At 34.0% G+C, this 22,746-nt stretch overlaps 1 protein-coding gene, 1 long non-coding RNA gene and 1 pseudogene across 7 annotated transcripts in view; 1 reads left to right on the forward strand and 2 right to left on the reverse strand.

Moving 5' to 3' along the window:
* LOC131530154 (ribonuclease inhibitor-like) overlaps positions 1-2,529 on the forward strand; it is a 67,346-nt gene extending 64,817 nt beyond the window's left edge. For all 6 annotated transcript variants that reach the window (XM_058760286.1, XM_058760291.1, XM_058760290.1 and 3 more), the window contains one exon: positions 1,238-2,529. In XM_058760286.1, coding sequence (XP_058616269.1) covers positions 1,238-1,244 — 7 coding nt within the window. In that variant the 3' untranslated portion in view covers positions 1,245-2,529. The remainder of the gene's footprint in view (positions 1-1,237) is intronic.
* Positions 2,530-11,469: 8,940 nt separating this feature from the next.
* On the reverse strand, positions 11,470-16,717 carry LOC131530195 (uncharacterized). Its single transcript, XR_009268333.1, has 3 exons — positions 16,575-16,717; positions 13,335-14,242; positions 11,470-11,873 (listed from the first exon to the last, which is right to left on the reverse strand). It is a non-coding gene; the product is annotated as an uncharacterized LOC131530195 (long non-coding RNA).
* Positions 16,718-16,977: 260 nt separating this feature from the next.
* On the reverse strand, positions 16,978-21,012 carry LOC131530182 (zinc finger protein 239-like; annotated as a pseudogene).
* Between the last annotated feature and the right edge of the window lie 1,734 nt (positions 21,013-22,746).

Below are 22,746 nucleotides of genomic sequence, written 5' to 3' on the forward strand. Positions count from 1 at the left end.
GGCAGAGGCTCTCCAATCTGTGAAAGTGCGTAAAACAATTGTGGAATATTTTAAAAACAACGTTCCTCAACGTCAAATTACAAAGGCTTTGCAACATCTACAGTGCATAACATCATCAAAAGATTCAGAGAAACTGGAGAAATCTCTGTGCGTAAGGGACAAGACTGAAGACCTTTGTTGGATGCCCATGGTCTTCAGGCTCTCAGACGACACTGCCACTGACATTACTAAATGGGCCCAGGAATACTTCCAGAATCCACTGTCAGTAAACACAATCCGCCGTGACATCTGCAGATGCCAACTAAAGCTCTATCATGCAAAAAGAAAGCCATATGTGAATATGGTTTGGGCCCTCAGATGACACCGCATCACTCATCGGCATGATTCTGCCAATGACATTACTAAATGGGCCCAGGAATGCTTCCAGAAACCACTGTCAGTAAACACAGAGTCCGGGTGCTGAATTGGCCTGCCTGCAGTCCAGATCTTTCACCTATAGAGAACATTTGGCGCATCATTAAACAAAACATAAAAATGTCAAAGATGACCACAAACTCTTCAACAGCTGGAAACCTATATCAGGCAGGAATGGGACCAAATTCCAACACCAAAACTCCAGAAACTCATAACCTCGATGCCCAGATGTCTTCAAACTGTTTTGCTGTTTTGAAATGAAGAGGAGATGCTACACCATGGTAAACATGCCCCCGTCCCAGCTATTTTGAGACCTCTAGCAGGCAATTTGAAATGAGCTAATCTTCTGCATAAAATTGTAAAATTTCTCAGTTTAAACATGTTATATATGTTCTATTGTGAATAAAATATTGGCTCATGTGATTTGAAATTCTTTGTTTTCATTTTATTCAAATTTAAAGTCCCAACATTTTCGGAATTCGGGTTGTAAATACAGTCAGTAACTGAGGCACAAGCTAATAGCAGTTGTGTTTGAATGAAACGAGTGAGAGCGCGGCGGTGTGATACGAGAGAAGTAAAATAAACATTTTCTAAATGTATTATATTTAAAACACAAATACTGTTATTTTTATTTATTTATTATTTTTTTTTTAATCCGTATTCAAAATCAGGTATAGTCAGTAAGTAATCTGATTACAGGATTTTAATGTAACTTTTTTTTACTCCAAAAAAACAAACAAACAAAAAAAAACTTGTGATTGAAATATAGTAACAAATTTGTACTTTGTTCCACTGAACTCTGATTATTTTCTCTCCACCTTAGAGTGTAGATGGAGATCCATCACGAAAAATCCCTGAAAGAGTTCTATCACCAAAAGATGATGAATGCTGTATATCATAATGTGAAGTCGTCTCGAGAGGAGCAGTAAACATCAGGTGAAGATCCACAGAAGAGCTTCACTACTGTGTCTATGAGGAGAAAGAAATGTGTGATAAATGTGTAAATGTGATCCATACAGGTGAAGAGACTCAGACTTTACAATGAAACAATGCAGCATGTGTTAGAAACATGATATTGAATGATTAATGTTGCTTTAGTATTCAAATTATCATTTTGTTTAATTTAAAGCTGGAACAGAGGAGGAAGAAGCTCGGATGAGTCTGTCTGGCTCTTCAGTTTAATAATATTTGTATTAAACTCATCCATAATGATTCAGATGTTTAAATGTGATTGTCAAGTGCAGCACTTAAATGTATCAAAAGATATAAACAAAATCTACAATGTGTAATTTCCATGTTACTTAAAACATTTACATGATCTCTCTTACATTATGCACATTATTTTATTTTATATTAAGTTAGCTATGTGTCTGTTGCTAACAATCACAAATCCTCTCATTACAACAAACAAAGTGGGAACACGGTGTAAATAAAAGATGGATTGTGCAGTTTTGACAGATGAATGATGATAATTGATGGTAATTTAATGTCTTAGATTTTAAAATAAAAGTTTTGGTTTGTCATCAAGTGTTTGTTCTTACATTTTTACTTTTAATTTTACAAATGAGGACAATCTTTGAAGAATGGACAATTTTTTTTTCCATAATATTATAACATTTAAATTGGATAATATTCAGATTTTAATCTTTGAAGTGTAGTGTGAAGTATTTGAATGTGGAGGGAGTATTTAGAAAGACAATTCCAGCCCTGAGCTCAGAGTGTAGCGGCTCCGCTAAAATACTTATGAATTCCAGTGGATCTTTTTCTTTCTAGGGTCTTTAAACAAAACTGTTCAATCTCTCCACTGCTTATCTATTCATCACACAGGTTCCTCCTTATGTAAATATGAATTTCTTTCAATGTATCATAATTTTTGGAAGTGAACAAAAAAAATTGTCTGTTGGCTGATAACTACACACTGTAAAAAATGCAATTGCACATTTTCCAATTTACGAAACCTTTTGAGTCTCCAATACTAAAAAAATGCTATTTTCTTGAAACTACACAAAAACCCTTGTCAGACCAACAAAATTACCCCAAATGTTGTCCCAACTAGTCAAACACAGTTGTCTGAACAAAGAATTTTATATTGTTGAAACGTTAAGGCTTTGTGAGTTCCCAGCATGCATTGCAGCATGAATAAATTATGCAGTTACTGATATATGAATTTATTTATTTTTTTGCTGTTTGCTGACTTCATTTAAACTTTTTTGTTGTTTTATCATTATTGTTAGTTATTTGTTGTAAAGTGATGTAAAGAGCTCATCTTTTTAACATTTGTTGATTGCCATCGTACTTGCGGTTAGTGTGTGTAGTTTTGAGGCCCAGAGTATGTTCAATCATTTATGTCCATTTTCTGGATATTTTAGTCTTGTAAGTTGTCTTACAAAGTCGATGTTGTTTACTTATTAGACTAACTTAACCATTAACGTTTGTTATTCATAAACAAACAAAAACTTGATAAAGTGGTAACTTTTTTTTTTTAAAACATTATTTTTTTTCTTCCAGGAAACAGATAAAAATAAATTACCTCAACGATAGTAATTGTTGTTTCAGTTGTTGTGACAAAAAAAAAATCTATTCGCAAAATATGACACTCAGCATTGCATGAACAAACAAATATACATTGGCTCAACAAAGTATGTTTTCTGAGCAGAACTATTGTTGAGAGAACTCAAATGTCTCACTGCATCATGTTGCCTTACTTTTTAAGTTTTCTCAACAGTTTATTTTTTACAGTGCACAATTAAAAAAAAAAAAATCTGAGCTGTCTCAAGCTTAGCAAATGTGAGAGATTTCCACTGAAGAGTGTTAACTTTGAGGAAATTGAAGGAATCTGTTGAGGAGGAGGTCACACACCGTGGAGCAAAACTTTGTAAAGATCATATTGTGCTTCTCTTAATTTTCATGCCATTCTCAGTACAAACAGCACTTTTAAAATAAATTGGTTAAAACAGGTTATTAAAAATGGTAGTTCTATGTGGAATATTTCCTCTAACCATTTATTTAAACAGCTTGATGTTGTCCGTTTTCTTTTTCTTAGATGCAGTTTACTCTTAAATCTGATGTTCGCAGGCAAATCCATTTAACGTGGTGTTTGATTTTTAAACTACTTTTCTCCTCATTCCTTTTTTATTCTGAATAAATATCACACAAACAATAAATAAATACTATTTTAGACATTGATTTCGGACGGTCAGCTGTTGAATAATGTTTTTTGAGTATCAATGAGCTATGTCTTAAATTTAAGTGCCATATTTCAGCTCTAGAATATACTTTATTGTCATGAACTCTGTCTCTGTCAAAATACTTTCTCTGCTCAGAAATCAGGGCACTTGGTGTAAGTAAAGTCTCCAAATATTTGTTTTTAGATCATTTTGATTTAATTGATGAAAAGTGCAGTAACCAATCAGTTAGATCTGTCTTTAGTAATATTTCTCCTCCTCCTTCATATTTGTTATGGGTAAATATGTTTCCCTCATTTGTGTGGAACTTTTTTTTTTTTAAAGTTCTTAGTCATTACTGTATAACAAATCAAACTAGAGTCATTTAAAATATAATATCTTGTGAAAGACTCAGAGCATTTTCAACTGGATATACAGTAATTACAAATGCCGTTTTTGTAATTGTGAAAGGGTCTATTTGTGCATTTATTTTCTGAAAGTCCATTGTTCATCTTTATTTTGGAATGAAATGTCACCATTTGTAAGTGTTAAATTAAATTGCAGTCTAATCTATAATAATATGACATCAGTTTTACTTCATTCAAATGAATATGACTTTTTCAAGAGAAAAATATATATTGATTTGTGTTTGCTGTTTGGGTTAGTATTGGGAAAATATTATATTATAGACTAAATGGTGTAACTCATAACTGTGAAATGTCTTGAATATTCTAATTATTTTGTCAAATCTTGTAATATTTCCACTGTATGACCATGCATGTATTGAGTTAGATATTTCAGATATTAAAGTCCCTTAAGGAAGCTAGAGTATTGGAAATTAAATGCCTCTCTATTACAAAATACTAATTATTGTTTGGATATAAAAATAACTCAATTCTCTTAAAACATATACTAATATTTTTTTATACATTAAATTGAGAGTTGTTTAAATACGAGTCGTAAATTCTCTATAAAATTCAGTAAATATATTTCCAAATCAAAAGGATTACAATATGAAACATTAAAAGAAATAACCCATATCACATGTCAGATCTCTCCAAATGAAGCAGATGAAAGTCTATATTTAAGAGAAAAATATAGTTCCTTTAACATGGTGTCACTCGGTGTGTCCTTTAGTCTTACACCTTGAACCCTGTAATTATTCAGGTAGGGTAAGGATAGTCAAACCTAGACTAAACCATAAAACACTCACCGCTTGCAGACTGAAGTCCTTCAGGAATGATGTAGAAGACTCTCTTGTGGTTGTTCTTGTTTGAGGCTCAGTTTGTAGTTAAAAGTAAAGTCTCACGGGAGGCAATAGGAACAATAAAAGCTCTTATTTTATTGGATACAAAGCAGTTAATACAAAAATAAAACAAAAAAATTCAGCTGTTACAAACTCTATAATCAGACTCTAAGCAGCGATACTGGAGATGCTGTTAAGTGCCCTCGTTAGGGTGTCAGGTGTCCTTCACTCTTAATACAGGCAGCATCTGAAGAGTGCTTTACTCCTCAGATCTTTTATACTTCTTTTTGGGTAATTCCAGTTACACATCAATGTCTGTGACTCATGACGGATGTCCTTCCTCGCTTGCTTATGTTCTGTCTGTGTCTAGTAGTCTTCCTCTTCTTCATCGTAATCTTCGTTTGGATCACCTCCGCTTGATGTTTCAACATGTTCTCTTCTCCATCGTCAAAATCAGATATCTAACTTTCACAGTTGTTGCTTATTCATCCTAACAAACAAGTACTGCAAGTGCAAACATTTTTTTTATATCAAAGCATATGTGGCATTAACATTAAAACAAGCAAATAACATTGAAACGGGTAAATAGCAATATCATTATTCTCATCCAAAACACACCCTTCTTGCTATTTCCTGTTCAATCTAACACTTTTATTACTCTCTCATTTTCATTTGCATATAGCCTTCAAAGGTTTTGTTGAACTTCATTAATTCAGTGTATATCCGGACTCTTATAATTATCTTCATTTTCTCCAATAACATTCATTCAACAAATTTTTCCCTTTTTTTTGGTTTTAGCACATCTTCTTTAAGCACCATATCTCTTATAATATAATGTTGGGGCCAAAATTTTATACTCTGCTTCACAATGGTAAGGTATTGCCCAAATTTCTGATGCAAAAGCAGTAAATAGGTTATTTCATGTTGGCGTGCTCCAGTGTACTCTCCTCTTGAAGATAGCCATTGAATATCTGTCCATGTGAGAATAGATAAAGGTAGGTCTCTCCCATCTCTCACACTTTTTACAGTGTCTAATGGATTGAGATTCAATGTTCAGTCTTCAATGTAAAGCATGTAAAAAAAATTGGTTGATATGCCACACCTGTGAGGTGGATGGAGTATCTCGGCAAAGGAGAAGTGCTCACTAACACAGATTTAAACAGATTTGTGAACAATATTTGAGAGAAATAGGCCTTTTGTGTACATAGAAAAAGTCTTAGATATTTGAGTTCAGCTCATGAAAAATGGGGGCAAAAACAAAAGTGTTGCGTTTATAATTTTGTTCAGTGTATGTAAACCACTGCTCTTGCAAGTACAACTTCCTCTGTAATAATTGCATGGATCGACATTTCAGGTATGTTTTTATAATACATTACTAGGCATGATGCAAGGCTAATAATTTCCCCAAACTTTGTTTTTCTAAATATCTAAACATTGTCAACAACTTTTTGCTACAGTAAATCAGAATTATCATAACATAACCCACAACCCTTTGGCTATATACTGTTTTTATCATGTGTAGCAACACTGTTCCTATTGTTCCTTTTATTTTCATGTTTTCCAAAATCATAATAAACATCTAAAGTAATAAACTGGATTGAATTACCAGTAGATCATAAGGTCACTGAAGTCAGATCTGCTGATCTTGGTTGTGGTATCATTGGTATCATTGCTTGCCATTGTTTGTTCTTCAGTCTCACTAGTGTGTTCTTCATTTTGCTGTCAGTTGACCTTTATAACATTGCCTGGCGATAATGTTTTTTTTTTTTTTTAATTCTGGATTCTTCTGAAATGGAGCATGTGGCACATCATGTGGGACTGATTTATCTATCACTGTAGTTTGACTGAAAACTAATAAAACTGAAACATTACATTTAAATAGCACATAGCTACTGTACACATTTTGACTGATGGGTGCATCAGTTTTAGCTCTTGTAAACCGCTTTTAGCTTATCTACTTCTTTTGTTTTTCTGATTCTGATGCAAGCTTTTGAGAACAGTGTTAAAGACAGGAATGGGTCAATGAGCTCAAAACATTAGAGAATAAATGACATTGAGAGTCAAGTCACCTTTATTTATATAGCACTTTTAACAATACAGATTGTGTCAAAGCACTTAACAGTATCAAATTGGAGGATAGAGTGTCAGTAATGTATAATGATAAGATTAAACACTCAATTTTCAGTTAAAGGCATTTCATTATTGAATTCAGAGATGTCATTGTCTAGCGCAGTTTAGTTTAAATAGTATCTGTGCAATCAAATCGGCTATAATCGCTAGAAATTAAGTGTCCCCAACTGAGCAAGCCAGAGGCGACAGCGGCAAGGAACCAAAACTCCCTCTGTGACAGAATGGAGAAAAAAACCTTGGGAGAAACCAGGCTCAGTCGGGGGGCCAGTTCTCCTCTGACCAGACGAAACCCGCAGTTCAAAAGTTTATATTTCTATTTTTTATTTTGTTGCAATTTCTAACAATGATAATATTATGTAGTTAGGTATTTTATTATATTTTTAGTTATTTAGTTATATTTTTAGTTTTATTGTATTTTACTCGAGGTCTTCACTGGGGATATGTCTCTGGGGCTCATCTGGGTGTCCTGGTCTCCGCTGACGATCAGGGCTGTAGACATCATCTCTTGGTGCTGATCCACCATCTGATCGGATACGGACTGAGAAACAGAATAGGAAAGAAACAGACAAATATTAGCGTAGATGCCATTCTACTTACGATGTAACGAGTACATTGTGTGTTATGGGGAGTGTTCCCGGTTCCGGTTGATCTAATTAATGCAGCCTAACAATACTTTAACAGATTTGAATAATAGAAGTGTATTAGTGTGTTATGTGTACGCCAGGATAAAGAGATGGGTCTTTAATCTAGATTTAAACTGACAGAGTGTGTCTGCCTCCCGAACAGCGTTAGGTAGACTGTTCCAGAGTTTGGGTGCTAAATAGACTGTAGTTGGTTGATCAAGCGTGCAGAACAACCACCCAATAAAGCATTACAGAGTAAATAAGACAGCTGTGGTATTGTCATTTAAACTTGTATTACATAAAATGTTTTTTGAATAATTGTACAGAAAGCAGTAAATAATGAAGAAGACAGTAAATGCATTAGTCAGTCTAATATTTCCTTTTGTAGGATTTAAAATACATAAATTATAATTAAATTTTGGATTGTACAATGATAAAAATTTTAATTTCAGCTCTAAACAAGAAATAAAGTGCTGTTTTGTCTTTTTCAAACCCACATAAGTTTATGAGTTACAGTTTTATCTGTTTTTATATTTTAATAGATATTAGATTCAAAACTATTTAAACCTTAAATGACAGATTGTGAAAAGCACAAATATCTACATCACAGCAACCTGTGAAACTGAACAGAGATGGTACATTCAGAAAATAAGATAAAAATAACTGGACATTTTCTATTTGTATGTACAAACTGAAAGTTAATTATTAATTAAGTTCTAAACTAATTCAATGAATCATACATTGAGTATATCTTAATTATTCATCATAGTCTGTGAATTCAGAATGATTTCATTCAGTTAGCCTGTAGGTTATTGTTGTAATGAAAATAATGTAATTACATTTCTTCAAATAAAAAAGGACTGTATATAATTGTTATAATTATTACCTTTTGTAGTGTTTCTTCTCATGCAGTGTATCCCATAGACTACGTACACAGGGAGTATCACAGAACTGAATGTTTATTAATACAGAAAACAAGCAGCTCCTGCTGCTAACCCACTCATGCATGTCACAGGATGTGTTTGAAATGGCATCCTTGCTTACTGCTTACTGCCCAGTACACAGTGCATACTGCCTACTATTTTTTAAAGAATAGTGTGTGAAACAGTATACAATAAGCAACAAATGTATCAGAGTAGTATGCTTAATTGTCACATGACAAACACAAACATTAATTCAGCACAGCTGTCAAGGTTGTTACCTTACAAACAAATGTGCTAACCATTCTTTTTACAAAGGCTTGTTAATAATGCTTCATACTAGTAAACAATATTACTAGTAAGCAATAATTGAAGATATTTACATAGGCTATTGGACTGAACTGAATGAGATGTCTTTAACTGAACAATGATATTTTTGGCAGTTACACTAATTGGAAAAAGTGATATATTCTAGTTACACTAAGTGCAAATAATGATACATTCTGTTTACACTAAAATAGCAGCATTTTCTTTAGCAACAAGTGTGTAAATAGTAGTTAGGTGGCAGATATTTATACTTCAGTACTGTAGTACATTATAAAACAGTATGCAATAACATAGGCTATTGAGTATAAATTATCATAAATTTTATTTGATGAATGATCGCCACTTTATTGGGACAAAAACCTACCTACAGCTAAATCTCCACTTTTCAAATATTTACTTTTTTTTTTATTATTGAAAATAAATGCCTTTCTGATCTAGTATGTGATGGGAAAAGGAATTGCATGAGTTTGACAAAAGGCAGAATCGATCTCGGATCGCTCACATCAACAGTACATATCGCGTCTTTTACTCTCTGTGCCACTGATACTACAGAAATAAACGTGTTTTGCAGTGCTGTTTATCACAACCAGGAATTGGTGGGCAGAGTTAATGTAAATAGCCTCTGTTACAAATTGTTATTTTTGTCCTTAGAGTAAATAGAGCTGCTTGACAGCGGAATTTAATTCTGTTTGCTTAACTGAAATGTAAATATTATTTATATTTTTTATTTATATATTTATTACTGCAATATTAATATTATTATCTTTGAAACAATGTATAAAGCGCCAATTGAGATAAAGGTGACGTCATTTGACTTGATCGGAAAAGTGCCGTAGAGATTAAAGTACGATTTATGTCCTACAAATGATATTGATTTTAGATGCACAGTGATAGTTTGTAGTTTACATATATGTACGTACTTATAAAAGTCTTACATTTATAATTACTATTCCCCGCCTCCAGTTCACTCAAGCGTTTGAAGATGAAACGTCACATATAGAGCGCGTTGCTTTCTGGGAAACAGTATCCTATGCAGCATCTTCAGATGCATATATCAAATTTCAGCAAATGTAGCAGGTAATCCGGGCAATTCATGCATACAGAAAATTCACATACTATTCATAGTATTCACACAGCATACTGCAGTATAGTAGGAGTTCAACAAGGAGTTCAACAAGAAGGGACAACTGCGCCTCCACTTTCTCTGCTGGCTGAAAAGAGCAAGTCTCCCTCCACCCATCCTCACCACTTTTTACAGGGGCACCATTGAGAGTGTGCTGACCAGCTGCATCACTGTCTGGTACGGGAACTGCAGTGGTGCCGACCGCAAGACCCTACAACGGACAGTGAACACTACAGCAAAGATCATCGGTGCCCCTCTCCCCTCCATCCTGAACATTTTCCTTACACGATGCTCCAGCAAGGCCTCCAACATCGTGAAGGACCCCACTCACCCCTCCCACAACCTCTTCCAGCTCCTGCCATCAGGTAAAAGGTACCGGAGTATCAAAGCTCGTTCTGTCAGATTGCTCAACAGCTTTTTTTCCCCAGGCTGTGAGAGCTCTTAACTCCAATCCCCCTGCCCCCCTCTGAAACCATGAACACCTCAGCCCCCCAACTCATTAATAACTGCTGATAATTTTCCTAAGTGCAATTCTGAGTGTTACACACAGGTGAGTGGGCTATACAAATCACCTGTAGTAACACACTCGTCCCACTATATGCACACTAGACACTTTCCATAAACACTCCCTGCTACAAAGACTCAATAAGATAATATATGTTTACTTGAACATTGCACTACAAAATAACGTTTACTTGAGCATTGCACTACAAAATCTTTTTGCACTATGCGCTGCTTCCCACAAAATCTCTCTTCTGGACAATTTAATGTACAAAATATATATTTTTCTGCACAATTTTATGTACAAATATCTCTTTTGCACAATTTCATGTACAGTATTTATGTAAAGTTCTTGTACAGTCTCAGTTTGTGTATGTGTAGTCAACTAGGTATAGTAGTTATGTATAGTCAGATGGTCTGTTGTTTTTCCTATATTTGCATTGTTATATGTTTATCTTGTTTAACTAGTATGTAGCACCGTGGTCCTGCGAGACACGACATTTCGTTCCACTATATGTCCGCACATGTAGCAGAATGACAATAAAGCTCAACTTGACTTGACTTAAATTGTATGATAGTATGCCATTCGGAACACAGCTTCTGTACTGATTTCAGTATACTTGAGTTATATTTAGCAGATTCCTGCAAATAGTAGGTCATCCGGGTATTGCATGCATACAGAAAATTTGCATACTATGCGCAGCATACATACTGCATGCTGCAGAAATAGTAAAAGTAGTATGATAGTATGGCATTTCGAACATAGCCAGTCTCAATATGCAATTACATCATAAATGCATATAACACTACACCACACCTTTCAGATTTATATGTTTGGCTTGGATTATTTGATATGATTTGTCTGTCATTATTCAATCAAATCTTCAAAGTTGACAGATGTAGAAGAACGAGGTGAATGGAGCAGATTGAGCATTATCTGCAGGAGAGTGAGAATATGGAGTAACAGCAGGTGGCGCTAGTGCACTATTTTAATTTGTGATCTGCTGTTAGAAGGAAGAAGGAGAAAACAGGTGTGTTTGTGCTTCACATTCCTGTAATGACTTGAAAATGAATGAGACTGATCTCTCTCTTTATTGATTTACAAGCAAACCAGAACATCTCAACAGAAGAAAAGAAGCAAAAATTACCTTTAGCTTCTGCTTCTTCAGGTCATTTTGTAGTCTACATTACAAAAAAGTATATATTTTTCATAAAAGTAAATTAATTTTATGAAACAAAATGATAAAGCATAATGAAATAGATTATGAAGCAAACTGGTGTACAAGAATAAAATATTTAGATGTTTTTTGGCGAGAAACTTCATCTTTGAGATGATGTGAATCTCACAGTTTCTCAAACCGCTCGTCTTGAAGTCTTGATCGTTGGATGACTGTGGACTTTTCTTCGTCATGTGTACACAAATATCTGAGAAAAAAGAAAGAAAACAGTTTGTGTTGCTGTATTATCTGCATTAGCTAACTACTGAGTAAACATTAGGTTCAGCACTTGCAAACAACAAAACTAAATGTTTTTAATTCTTTGTGAAGCAAATACAAAAAGTGAGTAAAAATATGAACGAGACAGATCTTTCTCTTTATTGACTCTTGTAGGACGTCTTCTCTCTATTTTTTTTTTAATCATACATTTATATCAGTGGGAATTAATAATAGAGGGAGCCACAGGATAACAATTCCTTTTGGGCCTCAGTTTAAAATTTAAAACCATACAATAGATTGACTAGTAGTAAAAAAAATAAAAAATAAATACTCTGTACATAAGTCTGTAATCTCAAAAATAACCTTTTTTTATATATACTAATGATACTGAAAACATATGTCAAGTTGTAAGACAACTTGCTGTCCAATTAAAATGTAGAAAAAAATATATATATATAATTTGTGTATTGTAATATAGTACATCATATTACTTGTTAAGGCTGATTAAGACAGATTTACACAAGATATTTTAATCGCTCAATTCAGAGGCATAGCTTCCGGGGATACAAGGTATGCATGTGCATATGGGCCCGGGCAGATTGGGGGATCACTGAGGGGGATATTTTTATTAAAAGGAGGGAACAAATTCTTAATTTTTGGCCACGATAAATATATATTTTTGTCTGCATGTAACATGCATTGCTCCATAATTACTTGCATGCATTTATATATTGCTGCCATAGAACTGTATAATTTTTAAGTACATGCAAATGCTGCAGCCAAATAAAATAATTAATTTAAAGAAACTGTGTAAGGTTGGTAGCTAGCTGCACAGCTTTAATTCTCTTTCTTTCATTTTAATTCTCTTCTATTATTGTAGCTTTAGCAGAGCACCCATTTTCAAATCTGAATCTATAATAAAAAAATATTGTATGCATTTCATGATCAAATCGACAGAACTTGAAAGATGAGATTGTGTTATAATAAAAGCAACAAAGCTTATCACAATTATTGGGTGGCTGGTTCACTACAAATAATGAATGTACTTGAAAACGTCCAAGCATTTATAGCAGCAATCAAACAGCTTATGAATAGTGACATAACGTTATTTACCACAGAAAAGACAAGAATAACTTTTTTTTTTCCTTTTTTTAATTAATTTATTTATGAAGCATGCTGGGTTGTGTTTTTACTTTTTACTTATTATTTTGTACTGTCTATGTGATAGCTTGTGTACGTTATATGATGCTACTACCCTACTTGAATTGCCCCTTGTGGGATTAATAAAGTTGTTAACTTAAGTTAATTTAACTGAGTTGGAGCCCACTTTAACCAATAGCATTTTCTTTGCATATGGGCCCAGGGCGGACTTACTACACCACTGGAATGTTTGTGTCATGTTTGGTGAGGATGCAGAATCAGACCTGAAAGTCCTGGATGACCTACTTACTGTGAATGTTTTTTGTATGTTTGTGTGGTAGATGTTTGACTGAAACAGTGTGAATCTTCTGGTGCAGTTTCAAATCTTTAGCTGTAATAAAAGTCTTCTCACACTCAAAGCACATATACTCTCTCACACCATTATGTATCTTCTGATGTAGTTTTAAACTTTGCATATGTGAAAAACTCTTTCCACACAAAGAACATGAATGCGGTTTCTCCTTTGAATGAACTTTCAGGTGATTCTTCAGGTGTGAATCTCTTACAAATGTTTTTCCACACTGATCACATGGGTGCAGCTTCTCTCCAGTGTGGATGTTCACATGTTTCTTAAAATTTCCGTTGTGTGTGAAACTCTTCCCGCTATGATCACACTTGTAAGGTTTCTCTCCAGTGTGGATCCTCTGGTGCCGTTTCAAATGTTGAGCTGTAAAAAAAGTCTTCTCACACTCAAAGCACATATGATCTCTCACACCAGTGTGTATCTTCTGATGAACTTTTAAATTCCCCAGGTCTGAAAACTCTTTCCACACAAAGAACATGAATGTGGTTTCTCCTTTGAATGAACTTTCAGGTGATTCTTCAGGTGTGAAGCTCTTACAAATGTTTTTCCACACTGATCACATGGGTGCAGTTTCTCTCTGGTGTGGATGTTCACGTGTTTCTTCAGGCTTGATAAATCTGCGAAGCTCTTCTCACACTGATCACATGTGAACGGTTTCTCTCCAGTATGGATCCTCATGTGAACACTGAGAGTAAATTTATTTGCCAAACTCTGTCCACACTGAGTGCAGGGGAAACTCTTCTTGTTTCTTTTTTTCGGTAAAGAAACTCTTCCAGTCTGCGAGCGAGTTTTTTCGCTGGTTTTGCCAAGATGATGTTTCTTCTCTTCACTCGCCTCATTCTCCTCCATCAGATCTGAAATGAAAGTAAAAACTGTACAATATAAATAAATAAAAAATAAATCAGAGAAATGTGAAGTGAAAGCAGACTATGCAAAATTATGACCATTTTTATAAAACATGTACAATGATCTATATTAAAATATATGGACACAACACTATTCAATGTTTGATCAACTCCACACTGGATTAACTGCACAAGATGGCGCCTGTGAGCCGAAGACTAGACGACAATGAGGTCAATAAACAATAACTATATCAACATAATTTTGTTGAAGAAAAAAGACGAGATTAAAATGTATTTATAAAAAAAAATAAAATAAAAAAAATAAAAAAAACACTTTACCAAAATCCTCTTTTTATTTTTGCCAAAAAATAAAAAAAAATTTTTTAGACACTCTACACACAGAGCTGGGTAGATTACTTATAAATTGTAATCCATTACTGATTTCAAATTACATGACAAAAATTATAGTTTGAACGTAATCCATTACATTACATATTTTAGGTAATCTATTCAGACTACTTTTAGATTACTTTTTATCTACTTGATTTAAATAAATCTTATACCATATTAACAAACTTACAAAGAGTAAAAACTATATTCCATTTGTTGTTATTAACAACATAAAGTGCTTTAAACATTACATCAAAGTTTCCCAAACTGGGGTTGTGAGTTTAATGAAAAGCTAATAATTAAAATCATAAACAATGTTACATTAAAATAAAAAATAAAAAAAAATAAAAAAAACTATTTTTAAGCATAAAGATTTGTTTTTATTGTGAATGTACACAAATAAAAGTAAAACTTTCGGATTATATTTATGACTAAAAGGAGAAGTTGCTTCCACAGATAGAAGGAAAAAATTCAAGTGATTGCGCTGGCGCTGCATGCGCGCACAATTAAGCTTTGCTACCTTGACAATAATGTGTGTGTATATATATATATATATATATATATATATATATATATATATATAAAATATACACACACACACACCGGCCACTTTATTAGGTACACCTGTTCAGTTGCTTGGTAACAAATTGCTAATCAGCCAATCACATGGCAGCAACTCAATGCATTTAGGCATCTAGATGTGGTGAAGATGACTTGCTGAAGTTCAAACCGAGCATCAGAATGGGGAAGAAAGGGGATTTAAGTGACTCTGAATGTGGAATGGTTGTTGGTGCCAGACGGGCTGGTCTAAGTATTTCAAAAACTGCTGATCTACTGGGATTTTCACGCACAACCATCTCTAGGGTTTACAGAGAATGGTCCAAAAAAGAAAAAATATCCAGTGAACGACAGTTGTGTGGACGAAAATGCCTTGATGATGTCAGAGGAGAATGGGCAGACTGGTTAGAGATGATAGAAAGGCAACAGTAAATCAAATAACCACTTGTTACAACCAATGTATGCAGAATACAACCTCACATACAAACGCACAACACGTCGAACCCTGAAGCAGATGGGCTACAGCAGCAGAAGACCACACCGGGTCCCGCTCCTGTCAGCTAAGAACAGGAAATGGTTCTTAGCTGACAGGAGCTAAAAAAAAAAAAAAAAAAAAAAGGCCATTATTTATTATTATTTATGTTCTCTCTCATTAATATACAGGCACAGAAATATATAAGGAAAAAAAAAACACATACAATTAAAAGATGCCAAATACAAACAATGTAAGAATTTAAAAAGTGAAAGAATAAACACACAAAGAAATATAATTTTACAAATTTGCAAGGTGCAAATAAACCACCAATTGATTGAGTTTAACTTAATTAGTTTTAGTTCTGTGGTTTATATAGACTAATGAATAAATGTCGTTGTGCTAGTTTCATCTTGTAATGTCACAATAGCTGATCGTCTCATTTGCTTGTCTTGACAGAGCTTAATGTGCCAATTAACAGATTTAAAGTCATCAGCATAATGAATGAGGTGAAAACAGGATCTATTGACATGAAATAAAGAGGATTTTCAGCAGCTGATAATATTGATGAGCTTCAGACTATAAACACCCATTAAACAACCCATTCAGGATCAGATCATCTCACTTTATTCTGAGTGTTTGCTGATAGAAACCATCAAACATTGTGATTTGTCCATGAATCCGAGTATAGTTCGAATTTTATATACCGCATTCATAACATCAAAATATTTCCCTACATTTGTGAAGAGAAACAGACAATTGTCAATTGAAATCATAAAACTCTTTTTAAATATAAGTGTTAGCAGACACACACAGCACCGAACCTGATGAAAATAATTCAGATATGATTCTGTAAAAATGTTGCTCAAACAAACGGTGTAAAGTGTATTTTACAAATGCGTGCAACAGCGAACCACTCACCTCAGAAAACCGCCAAACTGAAGCGCGCGAGTGATGACGTCACTACCGCGAGGCGAGACCAACCGTAACCTAGACGCCTGATTGGCCGCTTTTAGCCGTTGCTACGATACGTCAATGTTGGTCCGGGCAAGACTGCATTAAAAACAACTGAGGTAAACTGAGAAGCTGCGTTTTTTTCTGGATAAAACCACGATAACGTTTATATTTATCAGCAGATTTCAGTGGTTTGTGATCTACATGGAGCTAAAAATAACTCTGTCTCCAGTTATTTAGTTAGGCTCACACTTACTCGTGTTGATTTGGTTGATTTTTTTCGATTAACAATTCTAATATTAATGTAGTATAACTGTGACATATGTAATGCAACTTTAATGTATATCAAATTAAATTAAGTTGTTTCATTGCTGGTCTTCAACCCCAACATTTTTTCTTTTCTCGTGCCTCAGGTCAGAACACAGCTCGTTCCCTTTGAAATACTGGGAAAATTTTTTGACATCTTTAAGCACTAATAAGTTACCATCATTGAGAAAAATTGAATAAAACCAGAAAATACAAATCAAAAAGTGATACACTGGTAGTCTGCTTTTTATTTTGATAGCACTCTATACAGATATAAACTCCACAACAAAAAATAACAAATGTAACTAATCCTTTATGGTTCGAGTAAGAATTAGTTACAGTGGTGACGGAGAGACAACGAGCCAGGGGTAAACTAATATGCACTGATACAGTGCACAGTAAAAATATAGTAAAAGTGATATGTAATATTAAAAAGCATATGTAGTACAAGTTGTAGTGAAGTGAGAAATATAAAAAGCGAGTACAACAGTAAAATAACATAAGTGATGTATTTGATTTATAATAGCACAAATTATATGTATAATACCATAATAAATAAATGAACAACAATAGATGAATAACAGCAGAATATAATATCAAGAGTGGATTAATACGGAATAGACAATAATGAAGCATAGAGAATGTGAAGCTACGTCATGCCGCTTTGCCGCCATTTTGAGAGGATCACCCTCTGCTACAAATGCTGAAATTAATACGGATACCTGATTATCTTTTGTTTTGTTTTTGCCTTTAAGTTAAATATTCACATTCTTCATTGGATCGTTTGCAGGGAAGATAAGCTATTTTATCTTTTCGTATGATCTTTTTTTTTTTTCTCTTAAGATTTAGAAAGTGACATTATTAATACGTTTACTATCCGGCGTCTTCTATCTCCGCGACGAATGAGACAGATCTTTATTTACTCTTTATTGACTAACAAGACAAAGCATCCCAAGAGCATGAAAATGAAAAAGCATGATGCAAACCTACATGACAGTATTTCTTAAATATGCATTTTGTAAAATACACCATAAGTGGAAGAATAACTTGTTTAAAATAAAGCAAAGATGAAATAAAAAATAAATCAGCCTCTTTTTCAGCTTAGTGAACAAGAACATTTTGAACCTGTAAAGCCCTTTTACAAACTATGCATTAGAAGAGAATTTTGAACATAAAATTAAACATGTAATAAAGCATAATTATATAATTTATATCATGAAGCAAAATTGTATACAAGAATCAAACTTTAGATATTGTTCTTAGGGGAGAAACTCCATCTTTAGCCCTATTCGGACAGTAATTTGTTTCTCATATGGACATCTGTTATTTTATAAAATATAATCCTATTTAATATTTGATTATTTAAATCTCCTGTATAAAAATAGAAAAAAGTTGTGCTGTAGTTGTATATAGTATAATTATACGTGATATAGTTATGTATATAACTGTGTACAATACACATTTTAAAATTATACTGTATACCTGCTGCTGCCATAATAAAGACCCATTTCGAATGTTTACGTGCTTTTCTTCTCTTTCTGCTCCCACTCGCTGTGGTGGAGCAGTTATGAAGTATTGTTCTTTTAAATACTTTCCAGCATTTCAGAAATAAATATGCATGCAAATTACAGCGAAATACAACAGTTACCTTACGGTGTAGGTAATCTGACCAGGGATTTTTACAGGTGTGGTGAGAGATAAACACGGACATCCTGGATTCGGCTGGCAATAAAATGACAGACTACCCCCCGTAAATGGTGAAAATAACTTACGTTCCCATGAGAAACTATTACTGTCCGAATAGGGCTTTTCAATTGATCTGAATCTCACAGATGAAACTGCTGGTCTTGAAGATGAACTTGATGTTCTGTGATAAATTTAGATTATGTTTCTTATGACAGATTAATATGGAAGAGATCCAATGTCGGAGTTTACAGCACTGTACCTGAAGATGAACTACATAATGTGATTGCGACGTGTGGGAAGTGTGGATTTCATGCATCTAAAGTTTCTCTCCAGTGTGGATCCTCCCATGTGATTTCAGATGTGCGGACTGACTGAATCTCTTGTCACAGTGTGAACACTTGTAAGGTTTCTCTCCAGTGTGGATCCTCTCGTGTGTTTTTAGATGTTCTGACCGACTGAATCTCTTCTCGCAGTGTGAACACTTGTAAGGTTTCTCTCCAGTGTGGATCATCTGGTGCCGTATCAAATCTTTAGCTGTAATAAAAGTCTTCTCGCACTCAAAGCACATATAATCTCTCACATCAGTGTGTATCTTCTGATGAACATTTAAACCCTGTGTATGTGAAAATTCTTTCCACAGAAAGAACATGAATGTGGTTTCTCCTTCGTATGAACTCTCAGGTGATCCTTCAGGTTTGAAGTCCTCAAAAATGTTTTTCCACATTGATCACATTCATGCGGTTTCTCTCCAGTGTGGATGATCATGTGTCTCTTAAGGTGTCCTTGTTGTGCAAAACTCTTCCCGCACTGATCACATGTGAATGGTTTCTCTCCAGTGTGGATCCTCATGTGAACATTGAGACTCTGTTTGTATGTGAAACTCTTTCCACACTGAGTGCAGGTGAACCTATTCTTGTCTCTTCTTTTCAGCAAAAAGTCAGTCTGTGTGAGAATTTTTACTCCAGTTTTGACATGTTTCTTCTCTATCAGATCTAAAATTAGAGTTAAAAAAGTGACAATATAAATAAATAAAAAAGGTCAGAGAAATGTGACATAAAAGCTGACGACAGCTACAAAAAATTATAATCATTTTCACACATTTTTATAAAATGATTCAATGATCTATATAAAAAAAATCCAGTGTTTCTGTAGTGATAACTATTCGATGTTTGATCAACTAATATTATATTATAAATAGAATATTAACTCTATACTATACTGAAAACTTATTAGATAATTAATAACTATTTTAAACTAATTAACTGACCAATATTTTTCACTCAACACCCAGGAAGCGATATAATTTGAACATTTGCATTCCAGTCCCTATTTTGTACCCTGAGATAGAAAATCTCTCCTATATTATTTATTGGACTTTTTAAAACTCAAAGTATGTTTCTACTATAAACACTAAATCTGATGAACTGCTGTTAACCTTTAATGTTTCTCAGCCTCACTGATGAAGGATGAAGAATAAACACCAACCTGTTTGTTCTTCAGTGTGTTTCATTCTGCAGGGTTCTGGATCTCTCATGTTCTCTCTGTCCTTCAATAAACTCTGTCTCTGCAGATTTCACTTCTTCCTGATGCTCTGATGCTCGTCTTCACTTGTAGACTGATGGGAATATTCCAGCATTTATTGCTGAACTGCAGTGGGAGGAGCCTCAATGAAGATGTGATTGTTGTGGGAGGAGCTTCACTGAAGATGTGATTGTTTGTGGGAGGAGCTTCACTGAAGGAGGAGCAGATCTGCCAAAATTAAAGATAAATCGGTTACTGAGTTTATTTTTTACATCAGTTCACACAATTTAAGTATTTATGTTTAAATATCAATATATTTTAAGTAAATGAATTGCAGAGTGTTTTAGAATAATCCACAAATCCACAAATTCAATCCTACAATTTATCTTACCTTGCATTAACATAGTCAACAAAATATAGTAAAACCTAAGGACTACAGCATTTAAAAGATACCAAATATAAACAATGTAAGGAAAAAAATTAAAATAAACAAACTTAAGAAAATAAACTGACAAATTTGCAAGAAACAAATAACCCACCAGTGGAGTTTAACAACTTGTATTTATTTAATGTGTTTGCGTTTTGTGAATAAAGCATGGTTTATTACAGACTATTTAAAACATGTTATGATACTTACCTATAATGACAAAATTGCTGATTGTGATATGATTAAGTCTGCTGACACCAATAAAATGAGCTTAATGTGGCAATTTACACATCATCAGAAGTCATCAGCATAATGATTGAGGTGAAAACAGGATCTATTGACATGAAAAAAGAGGATTTTCAGCAGCTGATAATATTGATGAGCCTCAGACTATAAACACTCATTAAACAAGCCATTCAGGATCAGATCATCTCACTTTATTCTGAGTGCTTGCTGATAGAAACTCATTGTTTAAGTCAGAATTTATGATGAAAGCCCATTAAAGTGCTCCATTGAAAAGTATTACCAAAATAGCTTATGTGGAAACAGTTTTATGAATTGCCGGCACTTTATCTATTGTAAAAACATTGTTAGAATTCACAATGTTTTCCTGCCAGATGGCATCGAGAGTGACTGGCACTTGATGGTCAATAGATATGTGTGAATAATAAATGAAAACAAATCTACTTTCTCTCATGTTCATAAATTGTATTAATTTATAAGTGTCATATTTTGCAGTTGGCATTACAAGTGGCCAGTTACCTGGAAGAAAAACCAACACAAAGTGTATTTTATAGGAATAAAACACGTCGTCCATTAACTGATTACTATTGTCGCTTTTCATAGAAATCAGTATGTAGCCCATTTAAAAAAACTAAATGCATTTTTTACTTAATTGAAATGTATTTAAATGTCGGAAACCTAAAATAAACTTTATTTGGTTGAAAACACTGAACAGTTATGAAATATGAAAAGCACTGAGCTCGTCTTTCTCTGGCTCAGCACAGGCCAAAGCGTGGCGCGTCAAAGGGTTAAAATCTATGGTGTTTTGGGGGTGGAGGGGGACAAATTCAACATGGGGGTTTTGTGGCACAAATCAGGGGTGCGTCTCTCAAAACCATTGTTAGCTAACTATGGTCATTAATTCCATTGAACTCTATTGATAAGGACATAACTTGAAAGATGGAGTTCCTCCCCCAGGGCCGACCCAAGCCTTTATGGGGCCCTAAGCAGAATTTGATTTGGGGGCCCCTCAGCGTCACCAGTATGACTGGTTGTCAGCTTAATTATTCACACACTATAAATGTAACACACATTATCAGTTTGTTGTTTTTGGGAAACACACCCCTGACCAGATCAGACCCCCCCAACCCCCAGAGTTAATTAGCAGAGCCTGCGGTATCTTTTTGTGTTAGGGAAGTTCATGTTTGAACATCAAAACATCAGAAAAAAAGACATCTTACTATATTATAGTAATAATTTAAAAAATTGTTTTAGATTAAAGCTTTTGTCTTCTGTGTAAAAATAACTTTCCTGGGTATATATTTTTTATATTTATATACATTATTTTCCTTAGCCTACATTTTGAGCCTTTGCTATTATATTCCAATATCATTATGCCTCAATTAGCTGTTGTTTATACAGATGCTTTCTGCTGTGTTTAATATTTATTATAAAAAAAGTATGACTATAATAAAAGAACAATTTCGATTTAATGCTTATGTTGTTAAAATAACATTCTGTTCTGTAAATGCATTGTCTGCTGGTTTATTTAGCTACTTTTCAGCACACCACATTAAGTATGCCACTTAATAGTTTAGGACTTTGAATGTTTAAGTGCAAATTAACATCTGACCACTCTGCAACTGTTACAATTAAAAATCAAAGAAGGGTAAAACATGCCAGGCAGACAAAGATATGATGTAAGCAACACAAACAACAAACTGATAATGTGTGTTACATTTATAGAGTGTGAATAATTAAGCTGACAACCAGTCATACTGGTGACGCTGAGGGGCCCCCAAATCAAATTCTGCTTAGGGCCCCATAAAGGCTTGGGTCGACCCTGGGGGAGGAACTCCATCTTTGAAATGATCTGAATCTCACAGATGAAACCACTGGTCTTGAAGATGAACTTTATTCACTGTGACAAATTTACATGATGTTTCTTAAGACAGATACATTTAGTCATTTAGCAGG

The sequence above is a fragment of the Onychostoma macrolepis genome, chromosome 22 (assembly GCF_012432095.1).
Source record: "Onychostoma macrolepis isolate SWU-2019 chromosome 22, ASM1243209v1, whole genome shotgun sequence".
NCBI classification, from domain to species: Eukaryota; Metazoa; Chordata; class Actinopteri; order Cypriniformes; family Cyprinidae; genus Onychostoma; species Onychostoma macrolepis.